This window comes from Pogona vitticeps, chromosome 3, assembly GCF_051106095.1.
Source record: "Pogona vitticeps strain Pit_001003342236 chromosome 3, PviZW2.1, whole genome shotgun sequence".
Taxonomy (NCBI): Eukaryota; Metazoa; Chordata; class Lepidosauria; order Squamata; family Agamidae; genus Pogona; species Pogona vitticeps.
This window is the reverse complement of record NC_135785.1, coordinates 146,376,161-146,392,739: the sequence shown is the minus strand read 5'-3', so window position 1 is coordinate 146,392,739 and position 16,579 is coordinate 146,376,161. Positions and strand designations below refer to the sequence as shown.

The following is a 16,579-nucleotide window of genomic DNA, read 5'->3' as shown; positions in this document are numbered from 1 at the left end:
TTAGTAAAAGCAATATTATTTAAAGTTCCGTTTCATTGGTGCTTTTACCACCTAATATGTTGAAACCTGTTTTAATTTGTTTAATTCTATTTAAAAATAGGATTTAGCTAGTGGCAGGGTTTTATCTATTTTATGATAGTTTTAGTATTGTATTTTGTATCATTCATTATATGTGATTTAATGTGTCATTCATTCATTCATTCATTCATTCATTCATTCATTCATTCATTCATTCATTCATTCATTCATTTATTTATTTATTTATTTATTTATTTATGTACACACTATTGCACAGTATACAAGTTGAATGAATGAATATTTTTGTTACATTGTCCTAGGGGCTACCCTATGATCAAGAGACAACAAGGGAATGTCTGAAGTTCTGCTTATAAAGAAGTGAAAAACAAAGACATAGAGCTATCCTTTAAGCAGACCCTACAGCTGATACACAAATAGAGCAGAAAGGTTACAGATGATACTACTTAAGGCCACAAGAAAGGGATCACATTACTGAATGATATCTTACACTTTAAAAAAAAGAAAAACTTCTTTGTAAGTAGTAGAACAATATTTAAGAGATGTAGTGGGTGCCCATCCCCTCAGAGTTCCAAAATGCTACCATTCATATGCAATGAAGGACATGTCCTATGGTAAGTTCTGCCTTATTTTACAATTCTGTAATTGTATATGTAGAGATAGCATGATCTAATTGCTTGTATCATCTTCAACTAAAATCTGCCATCTGTTCTCAAAGGAAGCTTTAGCATTACCCTTAAATTCACCTCTTAGCCCCCATCTCTCTACCTCCATTAGAGCAAACAGACAAGAGCTTCTACATGGGTTTAACTAGATCAAGCCCATAAGTAACTACAGAAGTAGGAGCATCCTTGACATCCAAAGGTATACATAAAGTGTATCTATACTGATTATGTAGCCACAGTTTAAATAGCCCTTTTTGAATTCAGCAGACTGAAACAAATGACAGATTCCTTCAGTTTTCAACATCTGCACAATACTGTGGTGATTCTAAGAGCATGGATACACAGCAATGGATGTGCCAGCCAATCATTCTTGCATCTCCACACAACCTATAAGCAGAGTTGCCAACTTCCAAAGGTCAGGCCCACCAGACCCTAGAGGGCTGCACCTGTAACCCCTTATTTAAGAGAGAGAGAGAGAGAGAGAGGAGATTTTTTAAAAAATAAAAAAAAGAGCCCCCAGCTTGTGGATTTTTCAAAAAATAAAAAATTATTGAAAGACTGGACAAAACATAGTAAAATTCCCTCCTAAACCCTGACAGCACACAAGGGGGCTGATCTTTAAAGGTATGGAATTGTTTAATTGTGTTACAATTTTTTCTTATATTTGTGTTGTACTGTATGTTGTAAGACGCCTAGAGTGGTCGCAATGACCCGATAGGTGGGGTATAAATTGAATGAATGAATGAATAAATGAATGAATGGTTTAAAATTTCTCATGGGAATCCTGCTTTCCATGAGAAATGCCGAGTATTTGCACCGCGAATGGATTCGCACGGGTTGACTGATTCTTTCTTTCTTTCCCTTCCTGCTCACCTGGTGGTAGGTGGCCCCGGCCTGGAGCATCATCTGCTGGGTGGCGATCATCTTCTTGCGGCGCTTGCACTCCTCCTTGAGGAGCCGCATCTCCTGAGCCCCGCGGGCCACGTCCTTGGCCAGGAGGTCCCGGTGGGCGTCGGCGGCCCGCAGCAGCTCTTGGCTGGCGCGGAGCTGGGCGCTGAGGTAGTCCTGGGAGTGGAGCAGGTACTCGAGGCAGAGCTGGGCCAGGCGCAGCAGCTTGAGCAGGAGCGGGTCGGCGGGGGCTTGGCAGTGCGGACACCGCTCCCGGGCGGCGTTACAGAAGGTGACGTGCCCCAGGTGCTCCTGCAGCGCCGCCACGTCCACCTCGGCCGCCACCCGCTCCACGTCCACGGCGCTCAGGCGCCGCCAGTCCGGGCTGTCGTGCCGCGGGCGGAACTGGAATGGGGATAACGCCGCGGGGGGACCCGGCGGGGCCGCGGTCGCCGTTGCCGCCAGCACCGAGGCCATCGACGACCGGGTCGGCGGCCCGCTAAGCCAGCAGAATCTGCGGGGAAAGAGATGGAGGCCGATCAGTCAGCGCCCCCCCCCCCACACACACACCGGTGGATCGGGCCCTCCGCCCCTCCCTCTGGCCGTTGCCATTCCGTGTTACGGACGGGTCTTCCAGGCCGGTGGGCGCCGCCGGCCGAGGGTGACTTGCCTCTGCTCGGCTCCCCGGCGCGTCTCCCCTTGTTGCTATGGGAACCTGTCAGCCCGGTCGGAGGCTGCTCCGGGGCCTGCTGCGGCCGAGGGGCCTCAGCCCTCACAGAGGGAAGAGACCGAGAAAGGGTGGTCTTGGTCTCCCGCCACTACAAGCGCCCGACACACAAAACCCCGCTTCTCGCAATATCTCCCCCCTTTTCCAACTAGCAAACTCGGCGGATCCTGCCATCGCCCCCGAAAGAGGCTGTTACGTTTTCACACTCCACAGCCCTGCCGCCACTTTTCATCCCCCCGCCCCCAAAGCCTGCCTTCTCCATTGGCGTCAACAGGCAAAAGTTCAACAAATTGCTTCTGGCAATGAAAGGTTTAGTCATTCACCAGTGAATGCTCATCACTTTAGGCGTTTCTCTCATGAACACCACAGAGAGGATAGGAGTACAGTAAGTAGTGTCGCCAGGTAGCTTCCTTCCTTCCCCAAGTTTTGATGCACTGAAGCAGAACAGAGTTACTATTACTTCTAAGGAATCTGGATTGCTTTGTTCCGTCATATCAATATAAAATAATTGGTTGGAATCAGATAGTGTTATAGGTGGACTAAAGTACTTTAGGCTGCAATCTGATATAGGCTTACTTGGGAGTATGCCCAAGTGAACTTGATGGAACTTGTTCCTGAAATATCACCTATCAACTTATTATGAAGCACTGTTTCCAGTGAACATATAGGAAATATTGGTCTCACAGCCCAATTTCAATGCTTACCTCAAAAGTTTACTGTACTTAGTTTAATGGGACTACTCTCAAGTTAGTACACTGAGTTGCTAGTTGTATGAAGGTTATATTTGTAAGTACTCATACCTGAATTATTTTCATACTTCCTTTTTCTCCACTTTTTCTTCTTTTCCACCTCCAAAATCACAAAAGTATTACATGACTCCATGAGACATCATTGTAAATGTTTTCTCGTGTTTTTAATCCAGTGTTTTGTTGTTTTGATTTATATACCACTCCACAGTATTAAAGCACTGTCGGGGTGATTTACAACATAATTATGCAAACAACGCTTTACCTGATCCCCTCCCCCAGCAAGCTGGGTTCTAATTTTACCATCCTTGGAAAGATGGACAGTGTCATCCCTGAGCCCTCTACTTGCATCCATTGGGACTGAACTCAGGTTGTGAGCCAAGGCTTGACTGCTATACTGCAGTTTTACCATTGTGCCACAGACTCTTTAGTTATTTCATTTAAAATTAATTTTGCTTAAATTAATTAGTTCTTCTTTTAAATGAACGTAGCTACTAAAATGTATATGAATAATTGTTGAATAACACTATGTGACTTCATCAAATAAGTTATCAATATTTTAGATGTATTATAACAATCGTTGTTCATAGCAATACATAGGGCTTGAAAAATTTCGAAACGTCTCACCAGTCAGTCAAAAATTTCACCAGTCAGCATGACTAGACTATAGCCTTGCAATTTATGTTTAAACTTAAACTAGGCACTTTCTACATAACAATGCATACAAACCCAAAATAAATATACCCAGACTTGGGTTGCTTTATTACCTGCATGCCTGTGGGGTCATGAAGCTTGTATTTTGAATGACTTTCTTTTGAATATCACCAGCAAAAATAAAATGGAAAGCAAAAGCGCCCGGCCTCTTAAGGAGCCAAGTCGTTCAGTTGAAATTGCGAGCAGGGAATCTCTGTATTCTCCAGCATCGGACTACTCTACATTCTCCTGCAGAATTATATATCTATGTGCCGCTCAAACTCTCTTCTTGGGATAAGAGGGCTGTTTTTTGCAATGGGGAGGGGGAGGGGAGGACTACATGATCAGAGAGAGAGAGAGAGAGAGAGAGATGGACTGAGGGTAAGCAGGGAGGAAGCTGTGGCTCGTCAACCAGTGTTTTTTCACTTGTCACAGATGAGTGGACAAGTGGATATTTCAAGCCCTGGTAATACAGTTTAAACATTATACATTGCACTATGTTTAGTTATAATCTAACCCTTTTGGACTGATGCCAGGTATATCTAATTTCATGACAGCTATTTAAAAGAAAACAGGGTTTTCATTGAATTAACATCAATGAAAGATTAGAATTAAATATGTATTCTGTTATTTTTATATACTAGTATAGTTCACATAAACTAGCTGGATAACTTCATGGCTTAGGTATCTAGCGCCAGACCCAGAGCCTGGGAGTTCAGTTCCCCACTGTGCCTTCTGCAAGTAGAGCCAGCCTGTGTGGCCTTAGGAAAGCTGCACAGTCCCAAGGAGCCCCCAAAATAAACAGACTACTGTACAGTATTCTTACCAGGAAAACCCTGAAAAGGTTTGCCGTAAGTCAGAACTGACTAGACTGCACATGATGATGATGATGATGATAGTTCACATATTGATCCCATTCTTATCTGTTCAATCTGTATGCAGAATACTGTATATCATACTAGATGTAAATGAAGGGAAAATTGGAAGAAACATCAATAATTTAAGAAATACAGTTGACACTATCTTCCTGGCAATGACTTTAAATAACTTTGATTGAAAGTGAAAGAAGAAATTGCTAAAGCAGGTATGCAGTCAAACATTAAGACAAAAAAAAAAAAAACAGAGTACACAAGGACTACATGACTTAAACGTTGACAATGAAAAAACTGAAACAGTTTTTGCATAAGTTGGGTCAGTCATCAATCCACTGGAGGCTGCAGCCAAGAAATCAGAAGAAAACTGAGACTCAGAAGGGCATCCACAAGGGAATTAGAAAAGGTAATTGTGCTGGAATGCCCCATGTCACACCTGTCCATCATGAGGAGCTCAAGGGCAGGAGCCTATGATAGGACAGGAGGGGCGGAACCAAAAGAACAGTTGAACAGTTAGTTAGACAGTTAGAGGGACAGTTAGAGAAAAGAGATTGTCAGATAGGGAACTGAAGAGAGAGAGAGTTAGGAGACTGAATTGCGAGTGTTAGCACCCAATTTTAGGTTTCAATTCTCCGGCAGGGAATAACAGATAAAGACAGTGCATCCATCAATCAGACTATATGTGAGTCAATTTTTATTAAACATATAGCTGGACCCCATCTTAAAAGGCAGATCGGGAGCCCCATCATGCATGTGGAACAGCATTTTATAAGATTCTTACACAAAATACAACAAGCACAGCATCCCCTTATTGGTCTCCTGAACCTTATAGGTGCCTGTTAGATCATCCTATTGGCCGTGGTAGATGTGAGAAAAATATCCAAATTGCATCCCAGGGTTAGTGGCTGCCAAGTTTGTGAATGTGTGAACCATTGTGCAGCTTATCTTTAAATATGTTAATGACTTGCAGTTTTTGCCTGAAGCGCTGTGAGTTGGCCTTGAATGGGGGGGGGGGGTCTCACAAAGCTGTGTGATAATGTAGAAATGTTTCTGTGAGTGCCAAGCAGGAAGGGCCAGGAGATTCAATACTTTGAGATGAAATGAGGATACAAAATACATTGACTATAGAGAATGCATATAAAGTACAGATACAAAAATGCTTATAGAATATCATTATAGTAAGGAAATAGTAGGAAATCGTATTTGCCCCCATCACTCTCCCCTTTTATAGGACAGGAGGGGCGGAACCAAAAGAACAGTTGAACAGTTAGTTAGACATTTAGAGGGACAGTTAGAGAAAAGAGATTGTGAGATAGGGAATTGAAGAGAGAGAGAGTTAGGAGACTGAATTGAGAAAGTTAAGACAGAGATTGGAAAGTTGGATTGCTTGAGAGAATAGGAAAGGGTTAAAAAGTATAGAGAATAAATAGATTGTCAAAGAATATTGTTAAAGTGAATAAAAACACACACAAACCAACGTGGAATCAAATGCTATTTAATGAATGATCCTAAACACCTGTGATTTACCTTTGTGACTTGAATAACAACTATAAGATCAATAAATCTGTTGTATTGGTAGTACGTATCTAAGATACATCTATTTGGTATAGAGTGGATAAGATCCACTGCTTGATTGGTGGCAGTGTGAAGAGAGGAAATGCATCCAGAGGGTGGACTTGTGTTTAGGGAAAATAAACAAAGGACACTGGGTGGATGCGACAGTCATCAAGTGTAAGGATGTCTTACTTGAAACTGAGATCATCTACATTTCCAATCACGATGTAGGGGGTGTGCAAGTTGGATAGTAAAGAAAGCTGACAGGGAAAAAATGATTTGCTCAAAATGTGGTACTGAAGGAGAGCTTTGCAGATACTCTGGACTGCCAAGAAAGACAAACAAGTGGGTCCTAGAGCAAACCAAGCCTGAACTCTCTCTGGAGGCAAATATGTTGAAACTGAGGCTGTTCTACTTTGGGTACATCATGAGAAGTCAGGATCGGCTGGAAAGGACAATACTGTAATGTTGTGAAAGGTGGAAAGCAGCAAGAAATAAGAAGACAATGTGAGATGGACTGACTACCTTAAAGAACCACCGCTTTGAATTTGCAAGTGCTGAGTTTGTCTGTTGAGGATAAGACATTCTGGAGATCACTCATTCACAGGGTCAACATAAGTTGAAGGTGGCTTGACGGCACATGACAATGACAATGACGACGACAACAGCAGTGTAGTTCCCAGTTCTAAAGCAAATGAGAAGTCAGGCCAAGCTTTGAGCTGGACAATATTCTAACTAGCTTTATCTATGCAAATATTTTTGTGCACATGTTTAGACATTTTTTGCAATTGGTAACATATATGTATGTAAATTATAAGGCAACATTGGATTTAACTGAATTTAAAACAAACTGATTAGAATACAGTTCAAAGATGTAACTGTAGCATGTACGATAAAATATTTTCAATTAAAAGCTGCAGGAAAAAGATGTGTTTCTTAAAAGCAGATTAGACGAAGCAAGAGGCATATCTTTCGATGGAACTTCGCATACATACAGGTCACCTGTATGTATGAAGGTCCCTCCCAAGAGATACGCATTTTGCCACCTGTGAGAAGGCCTTAGTCGTAGCATCTACCAACCTCAATGATCTTAGAGTGGACCAGAAAGTAGGGTCCCTAGATTCAGAACAAGCAGATTCATATGGGTACAGACCAGTGCTAAATAGCATGTGGTCCTCTAAATATTGGTTCATGTCTCTCCTCAAATCTTTCATTATTCACTAGCCTTGTGGCGCAGTGGTTAAATGGCTGTACTGCAGCCAAAACTGTGCTCATAATCTGGGGTTCAATCCCAGGTAGCCGGGTCAAGGTTTACTCAGCCTTCTATCCTTCCGAGGTTGGTAAATGAGTACTCAGCTTGCTGGGGGGGGGCAATGTGTAGCCTGCATAATTAACTTGTTAACCGCCCACAGAGTGCTTGAAGTGTTATAGGGTGGTATATAAGCAGCACGCTTTGCTTTGCTTTTGCTAGCAAAGAATCATATATTCATGTTACTGTCAGTCCCTCAACTAACCTAGATGCATCCATGAAACCACTGCTTGCCTATGGAACTAACACAAATTGATTAATCCATCTCACCACATTATTTCATACGAGAAGAGACAAGTGTCTAGCAGGATCTACTCATCTAGATTTTAACGGCACCATATTTGAAAAATTAAATATAGATACACAAATTGTGTACCACCAACAACCACTTCTAGCATTTTATTATTTTATTGTTTAAAAATGCCCAATTATAACATTTAAAGCACAATGAAATGCTAATTCCTCCTAATGTTAATATCCTAGTTTTACTTAATGTAGTCTTCTGTTTCATTTAAAGAAATATATTCCACTAAAACCCAATACAGATACTATTCTGAGGTCAGAAAATCGGACAGCTTTGTGTTAAGTGCGGGTGATTTATCAGAAGTAAAAAACATTATTAATGTTTATATTAATCTAAGAATTCAGAATACAGAATGGTCCTCATTTCAGGAATACATTGTACCAAAATGGTATCCATATGAATAAAATCTCCTTAATTTTACAGGAGATCCAGATTTACAAGATACACATTGCCACTGACTGATCAACTTCAGCTTCCAGATGGTAGACAACGTTAATCTGCTGCTGTAAAACCAAGTCTTGTCGCACTCTCAAAGATAAGTGGGTTTCATGTGGCCAAGGCTTTTATAGATCAATGCTGTGATGGTACGGCTGTTTATATTAGAGGCAAGATACTGAGACATTTGACAACTATATCTATAACCACTCAGACAACACTATTACAAGACCCAATAACCCACAAAGTGACTGACTCATTTTGTCAGCTCATCTCCCAACATATACAACTACTGTAGTCACATTCTTCTGTCTCTACAGAACAGGTACAGTAGATCAGTTTTTATGCTGTAAATGCCCCAGCCAAATTAAATGGGGAGCATAACTGCAAGCAAGGGGTTTTGACAATAGCATCTTGGTTTTGGCTGCTCATGTAAACTATTTTATAATAGTTATAACTATTTTTATAATAGCTCTAAATAGTTTAGGACCTCGATATCTTGTGTAACGGCTCCTCCCACCTAGATCTACCCAAATCACTCATTCTCGCCAGGAAGGGCAGCTGAGGGGCCTAACGCCAATGGAGGCCCGGAGAGAAAGAACAAGAAACTGGGCCTTCTCAGCAGTGGCCCCTCGCCTTTAGAACAGTCTGCCTTCAGAGATCTGTCCGGCTCCCTCGCTGGGTGTTTTTAAGAGCCAACTTAAGACCTGGCTCTTTTAGGCAGGCTTTCCTTCCTGTCATCACTTGATTATTTTTATTTTTTCCCCATCTTGAACCATATTACTATTGTTGCTTTTTATTTTATTATACTGTTTTTAATTCCATTTTTATTGTTAGCTGCCCAGAGTAGAATTGTGTCTAGATGGGTGGGGTATAAATGTAATAAATAAATAAATAAATAAATAAATAAATAAATAAATAAATAAATAAATAAATAATAGTACAGAATCACTTTAAAATCTGTGCCTGTACATTCTGCATTTCAATTCTCCCCACACATTACTCTTTAAAAACTCCTTCCCCCCTCATATGTAAATCAGGAAATACTTCACCTATATGTCGTGAACTGCACACCGCAAAAGCTTAAAATGGGTTTGTCCATTTTTCAAGTGTCATAAAACCTTTGTTTTGTGTAATTTTTTAATGTGTCATACTGAATTTAAGATTGCTATTTCCCCTTTATGAGTTGCCCAGTTTTTAAACAAACAAACACACAAATTTGATACAAAATAATGAATGGAAAACATTTCGAAACCATAGAAGTATTTCAGTTCTAATCACTATTGAGAGGAAATTCTGTTCTTGACCTGGAAGTATTTATTGTTTTACAAAGGGGTTTTAAGAATCTATTGTGAAACTGCCAAACTAGAATTTATTAGCAAACTTGATTTTTAAAATTAGCCCTTTATCAAGATTGGTTTACTCACTGACTACAAATACAGTACTAAATTGGCACAACAAAGCTAGGATGACACCTCATTATGCCTATAACAAAAAAAAAAAAACTTGCTTATATGTGAATAAGCCCTATTCAATTCAGTGAGAAGTATTTCCAAGTAGAAGTATACATTGCAGGATTCTTGTCCACTAAAATGTATACTTAATTATAAGTAATCTAAAAATGTGTTCCAATGAACAACAAGAAGTGCTTACTTGAGGAGGATGTTCCCACTGTATTGGCATGCCACTGAAGGCTATGCCAGTGCAGCAAAAACATTATTTAAAATATTTTCACCCCACCTTTCTCCTTAGAAAAGGACCAAAGCAGCTTACAGCAATATTTAAGAACAAAACAAAGATTATACAAAGGTGGCATAAATCATTAAAAGGCAATTTTAATGCTAAAAATACTAGTTATAGAAATATTTAAAAGGAACTAACAAAATATGCCTCTTAGAAATGGGAAACACAAACAATACTAAAAAACAGTCAAAGCAGTGATGCATAATGCGATCCATCTAAAAATATCATGCTCTGGCAGCCAGTAATTGAAGGAAAATTTGCCTGAAGATAATGGTGTTCACTTGCTTATGGAAGGACAGCAAAGAAGGGGCCAGTCTGGCCTCCTATGAGAGGGAGTTTCAAAGTCTTGGAGCAGCGACAGAGAAGGCCCTCTCCCGTGTCCCCATGAGAGACACCTGTGAAGGTGGTGGGACCACGATAAACATCTCCCTCAAATGAGCGCCTTTTATCTCTCCTACAAACAGTTTTAAAAAACTATTATAGTACTATGTCCAAAGAGCACCGTGCCTTCACAAGTTGTTCTAGCAATTCAGTGCTATGTTGCTTGAAAAAAAAGTTTAAAGAGAGGGAGAGATGTTGATGTTAATGACAGAGGAGGATGGGCAATCTTGGTGATAATTAGCAAATTGAGGTGTAACATGGACTCTTCCCCCCCCCCCCCCAAATTCCCCAGGATAATTAAACATTCCTTGTGAACAATAACAAGGATTTATCTGCCACAGGAACTGTCCATATTTCAGTTACCTGCGTGGGTCTTCGTAGATTAGTTCCATTCAAAACTTCAAAGTACATTCTACATTTGAATACAAGAAAATATGAATTAGCCCCAGCCTGCTGTTCTACATATGCTTTTTTGGGAGCATGGAGTGGTCCCCAACCGTGGGCCTCCAGATGTTCTTGGACTTCAACTCCCAGAAATCCTGGCCAGCAGAGATGGTGAAGGCTTCTGGGAGTTGTAGTCCAAGAACATCTGGAGGCCCAAGGTTGGGGACCCCTCGCTGGATAGCTCAGTGGTTTGATCCCTCCCTTCAGAGGGAAGAGCCAGCCTGTGTGGTCTTGAGCAAGCCGCACAGTTCCGGGACACCCACAGAAGAAAGGGATGGCAAACCACTTCTGAATATTCTGTACTTAGAAAACCCTGAAAAGGGACACCCTAAGTCAGAATTGACTTGATGGCACACACACACATTCTGTAGGTGTTTATGGGACTGGACTGAGGTTGTGCTGCTCTTAAGGTTCTTTTTGCGTGGACTTCAATACAGTATAAGGATTTGGCTTCCCTACAGACAGTACACATGCCTTCAAAGACAATCACAGGAAATGAATTGATGGAACCAAGATCTCCTAACGAATACTGACACAACTCTTAAGATGTACCCATCCCTTGCGCCACTTTCAGGGGTCCCCAAGGGTGGAAAAGGAATCCTCAGCAAATTAGCCTAGGCGTCCTACTGAAAACCTTGGGGCTTGCTCAATCAACACAAACCCCACTGGGTCTGAAATTCAAGCACTCCTGTCCCAGGCGGGGCGGATTTAGAAAAGAAGATCGACCAAAAACCTAAAAGATATGGCTCCGAAATCGGATACCTATCTTACATGCAGGAACTGGCTGACAACGAAATAAAAAATCAATCAGAGGCAGGCAGGCCAAGGCCCGAGAATCCAAGTCGCAGAACCCTCTTTCTTTTTGCCGCTTTTTAAAGAAAAAGATTTCCGAGAAGGAATTCTTGGTTTAAATAGACTTCCCCCTGCTGGATGCAACGACGAAGCGTCCGAGACAAAGAAGGAGCACGGCAAGGGGTGCGAGGAAGCGGGGACGATCGTCAGCTTCCCCGCGGTCTTTTCTCCTTGGCTGGAAGCAGCGCCTTTCTTCCCTAACGATAAGATCGCCACAAGAAGAAAGAAAAGGCCGTGTGGTCTCCCAAGAACTTTGTAAAGGGGCGATCCCTTTTATTGGACCCTTATGATCCCTGTTCCCTGGGCTCTCTCCGGCGACAGCCACGTGGTGACGCCGAAGAAGCCGGAGCCACCGCGCAGCGCCTTTTCTCTCCCGGGAGTTTGAGGTTCTCACCTAGCCCCTGGACGGAAGAAGGTCGGTCCCGCCAAAACTTTTGAGTCTCCCCGGGAAGCCTCCTTCCCCGGACGCCGAGCGGGCCTCGAACCAAGAAGTCCGGGTGTCCCGCTTGGGTGGTGAGTGGGGAACACGGCGCATGGTAGCCGGCCAGCCGCCGCCGCCGCACATCCCTCGGTGGTGGTGGGGATCAGATTTCCCCCTCCTCTCCCCAACCCCCAAGGCTCCTCCTCAGCCGAAACATCTCGCTCTCAGACTAGTACCCCTTCTTTTGGCCTCATTTACTCTTACTCCCTGTAAACGGGAAGGGCGAGCCGAGACACGAGGAAGATCGGAATGCCTGCGTTATTTGGAGGCCCCAAAATTGCCTGGCCCGCAAGACTGTTCCTGTAACCTGTGACCATTTTTTAAAAACTTCTCTATTCTGAGCGGCAGCTTTGACTAATATTTATAGTAAGTAACTGATTGCAGTTGTAAGTAACTGATTGCTGATCCTGAACCCGCGTTGTAGTTATAATTTTGAAAATATTTACTTTTCAGTCTCGCAAAAGTGATTAAGATAGTTAACTTTCACTAATTTATAATCTAGAGAAACCTACCGAACGGTTTATGGTGCAAAGCCCACTCCCCTCTTATCTCCCCAGTGGCCTTCACACCCAGGACAGTGCACAAAGTCTGCCCTTGAACAAAACCTTTTTGCTAAATAAAACTTGTTTGACTTTCTAATGCCTTGAGAGTTTGCTGGTTTTGCTGGATTAGAACTATGTGGTATTATTCCTTCACCTAGTGAGGTAACTCTGAAAAGTATCTGAAAATACTGTATGCAAAAGAAGCGAAGTTATCCCTTGTAAGGCTACAACTGTGATGTCATGTAATGATACCTTGATTATTGAGGAAATGATCAAACTAAAAATAATTTGTTATTTGCAGCAAGTTACTTCCAAACTCTGATAATCCCAGGATCAGTATAGCATTAATATTTGCCCCAACTATTAATTAGTGTGCAAACTGTTTGTTTGTTTGTTTGAATGATAAAGTTGAGACTGACAACTCTGAAGTTCTGGCCAATTTCCGAGTTAATTGTGGTAACACTAGCAGGTATGTATAGAGTGAAATGGCTTTTAAGGTCCATTTCAATCAATGCCGTGAGTTCTGTATCGATTATATTTCAAGCCTGTTACCTGTGATACTAAGGAAGATACATACAGTAGTTGTAGCTGTAGAAGCCATAGCTGTGTTGGTTAGTCTGTGCAAGTATTATAGGTAAAAGCAAAATAGAGATAAAAAGTAAAATGACACAAAAACATGTGGCGCCTTAAAAACTAACTTTTATATTTTTAATTTGAGTTTTTGTCCACTTAATCAGACATAAGAGAAAGACATTCATGGAGAATAGGGTTGACTTTGCACAGCTTTAGTGATAGATTTAGAAGTAATGTTAAAAACAAACCAACTGGAATTGTATTTGTTGTCTGTAGGACCAGCCGAACTGCTGGACAATAAAAGGCGATCCTCTCCTGTAGCAGGTGATGCGTGATCTGGAAAGGGGAGCGTCGCGCACCCTCAGTGTCCCTAGTTCGTTTCCCTCAAACCCAGGTCCACCTTTGGGCACGACTTGCTTATTTCTCCTTTCACCAACTGCCACCAGTGGATCTTTATCCACCCTTTACCAATAAGGTTGCATAGACACGTGTTGTCAAATATAACTGATTATTTATTATTTGGTTGTTGAATCACACAAGTAGGTTCATAGATGTTTTATTATGTTGCACTCATTAAACTTGGACATTAAACACATTTATTTGTATTACTTCACATCGATCACTGGAGTAAGATCTGATGACTGTCTATTTTATTATACTTCTATCCTTTAACTATTCTTTAACACCTCAACCAACTACACCAACTTTCCAATCTCTCTCATAAACCTTCAAAACCTCCTCTCTCCTTCCCTCTCAGTCTCCCAACTGTCTCCTTGACTCTGCCCTCCTGTCCTCTCATAGGCTCCAGCTCTAGAGCTCCACACGATGGACAGATGGGACATGGGCCTTCGGCCACAGGCAGGTGTCGCAGCAGCCTCCTGGTTGCTCCCCTTGTTGCAGGACAAAGCTGTAGTTTCCAGATAACCTGTCCTAAGGTAGCCTGTTGCTTTCAGGTGAGATGAAAGATGGTGTCTAGTTACATGACCAGCACTGAAATAAGCGTCAACTGTCAGTTTTATAAGCAGAGTGAAAGGAGGGGACACCATCTTGCTTTGCACTTCAGGCAGCAAAATGCCAGCTCTGATTATCTGGATATGCTCACAAACATCATAGTTAGGCATTTGTGCCCAAGCAGCTAGACTGATATTTGTGGGCAAATTTGTACAAATACTTTGCACCTTTTTTTAACATGTAGTAAAGACCCTGATGTTGGGAAAGTGTGAAGGCAAGAGGAGAAGGGGATGACAGAGGACAAGATGGTTGGACAGTGTCACTGAAGCTACCAACATGAATTTGACCAAGGCAATGGAGGCAATGGAAGACAGGAGAGCCTGGTGTGCTCTGGTCCACGGGGTCACGAAGTGTCGGACACAATTTAATGACTAAACAACAACATCTGTTAATTTAACAGAATGAAAGTTGTCTTGCACTAACAGTTTAGAAAACAAAAAGTGGATCACATCCAAAAGAGAAAAAAAAATGTAAGTAAGGAATATAGATAACTACTGTGGTGAAAAGAATGGCATTTTTGGACTCAGGAGACTTGGGTTTGAACCCCCACTCAGCCATGGAATCCTAGGGTAGCCATTTCCCTGCCCTGAATGGGGTTACACTCCCCCTAAGGGACAGGGTCCGCAGGTTGGGGGTGCTCCTGGACCCCAGTCTAACACTAGAAGCCCAACTGGACTCGGTGGCCAGAGGCGCCTTTCTTCCGCTGCGGAAATTATACCAACTACGGCCCTACCTGGATGAGCAGAGTCTCATGACATTTACACACGCACTGGTAACATCTTGCATAGATTACTGCAATACGCTCTATGTGGGGCTGCCTTTGAAGATGGTCCGGTGACTGCAGCTGGTCCAGAATCGAGCTGCACGGCTGGTGAGTGGTGGGGCCACTAGGGAACATATCAAGCCGATTCTGTTTAAGTTACATTGGCTACCAGTTGCTGCCCGAGCCCAATTCAAAGTATTTGTTTTGACATATAAAGCCCTAAACGGCTTGGGCCCTGGATACCTGAAGGATTGCCTCCTTCAATATGAACCTACCCGGCAGTTAAGATCTAGCCAGGGGGCCCTTTTGAAAGAGCCGTCCCTGAAGGAGGTAAGAGGGAGGGCTTGTAGAGAAAGGGCCTTTTCGGCAGCTGCCCCCAGACTATGGAACGCCCTCCTGACTGAGATTCGTCTGGCGCCAACGCTGATAACATTTCGGTGCCAGGTCAAAACCTTCCTGTTCCAAAAGGCTTTTAATTGAAATAATATCAGCTGTGGGTCTCATGGCAATTTTTACAGTATATATTTTAAATTGCATTTTAATTATTTTGCCCTTTTATTTTGCCTTTTTATTGTATTTTAAATGTTGTAAGCCGCCCAGAGACCTTTGGGTAGTGTGGGTGGCATATAAGTTAAATAAATAAATAAATAAATAAACAAACAAACAAATAAGTAAATATTAGATTTTGTATTATCCCGAATACTTCCCTATGTTTTTGTTTTGTTTTGCTCTACTTCCCTCCCCCCCCCTGTATTTGTATCCCTTTGATTGTTGTCTGTTTGTGTGTTATATAATAATAAAATGTAATACAAAAAATAAGTCAGGTCTGACTTGACAGAACGTAATAACAAGAAGTATACCCCTGTAAGTAAGCATACCCCTGGCAAATTGACCTGACAGTAGCCCCATGTGGGGTGGTGTTTAGCCAATAGCAGTTCTCCATCATCAATTAGATAGGGCACCAATGCCTGAATTACACAGTGTTTTGTTAGAATATGTTTAGTGGCCTCTAGTGGATGTTGTCAGAATTAATACAGTACAGTACTGTACAGTAGTTCTAGGGTACACTTCATTCACTCACAGATGTATGACAATGTATGAGTGACTCAGTGTACAGGTGATTTAAATTACAGTATTGTAATCCTAGTCTCTTAATGGAAATTTAAGCCGAAATTAGATAAATACTCTCAAATTATTCCTTGTTTTATAGTCCTAACTTGCTTAATTGTTCTTTGATTTGTTATGTTAAATTAAATTCTCAAAATATTAAAAACTAGAAAAAATACTTGATGGTTTGGGCTTTGTTTGACTTAATGAACTGGAAAAAAATTACTGTGTCTTGTCTAACTCCATTCAGATCTCATCTGATATTGTAGTTGTTCTGACTTTCACGGGCTTATGTTCAACCTTCTACCTTGGACTATACAGTATAGTGGCACCTCGCATAATGAGCGCACCGTTTAACAACGAATCCACATAGCAATCTGTTTTTTGCGATTACTAATGCGATCGCATTGTGATGTTTAGATAGGGTAAACATCGCATTGCGATGATCGGTAA

General features: G+C 41.8%; 1 protein-coding gene across 2 annotated transcripts in view; it reads right to left on the bottom strand.

Annotated features, from left to right (window-relative positions):
* The window catches only part of DZIP1 (DAZ interacting zinc finger protein 1), a 52,831-nt gene extending 40,606 nt beyond the window's left edge, over window positions 1-12,225 (bottom strand). Inside the window, exons 1-2 of one of the 2 annotated variants that reach the window (XM_072994696.2) lie at window positions 12,044-12,225; window positions 1,575-2,103 (exon numbers count right to left, since the gene is read on the bottom strand). In XM_072994696.2, the coding sequence (XP_072850797.2) occupies window positions 1,575-2,066 (492 nt within the window). In that variant the 5' untranslated portion in view covers window positions 2,067-2,103; window positions 12,044-12,225. The remainder of the gene's footprint in view (window positions 1-1,574; window positions 2,104-12,043) is intronic. The other variant, XM_078390805.1, reaches the window with a different exon arrangement.
* Window positions 12,226-16,579: the final 4,354 nt, after the last annotated feature.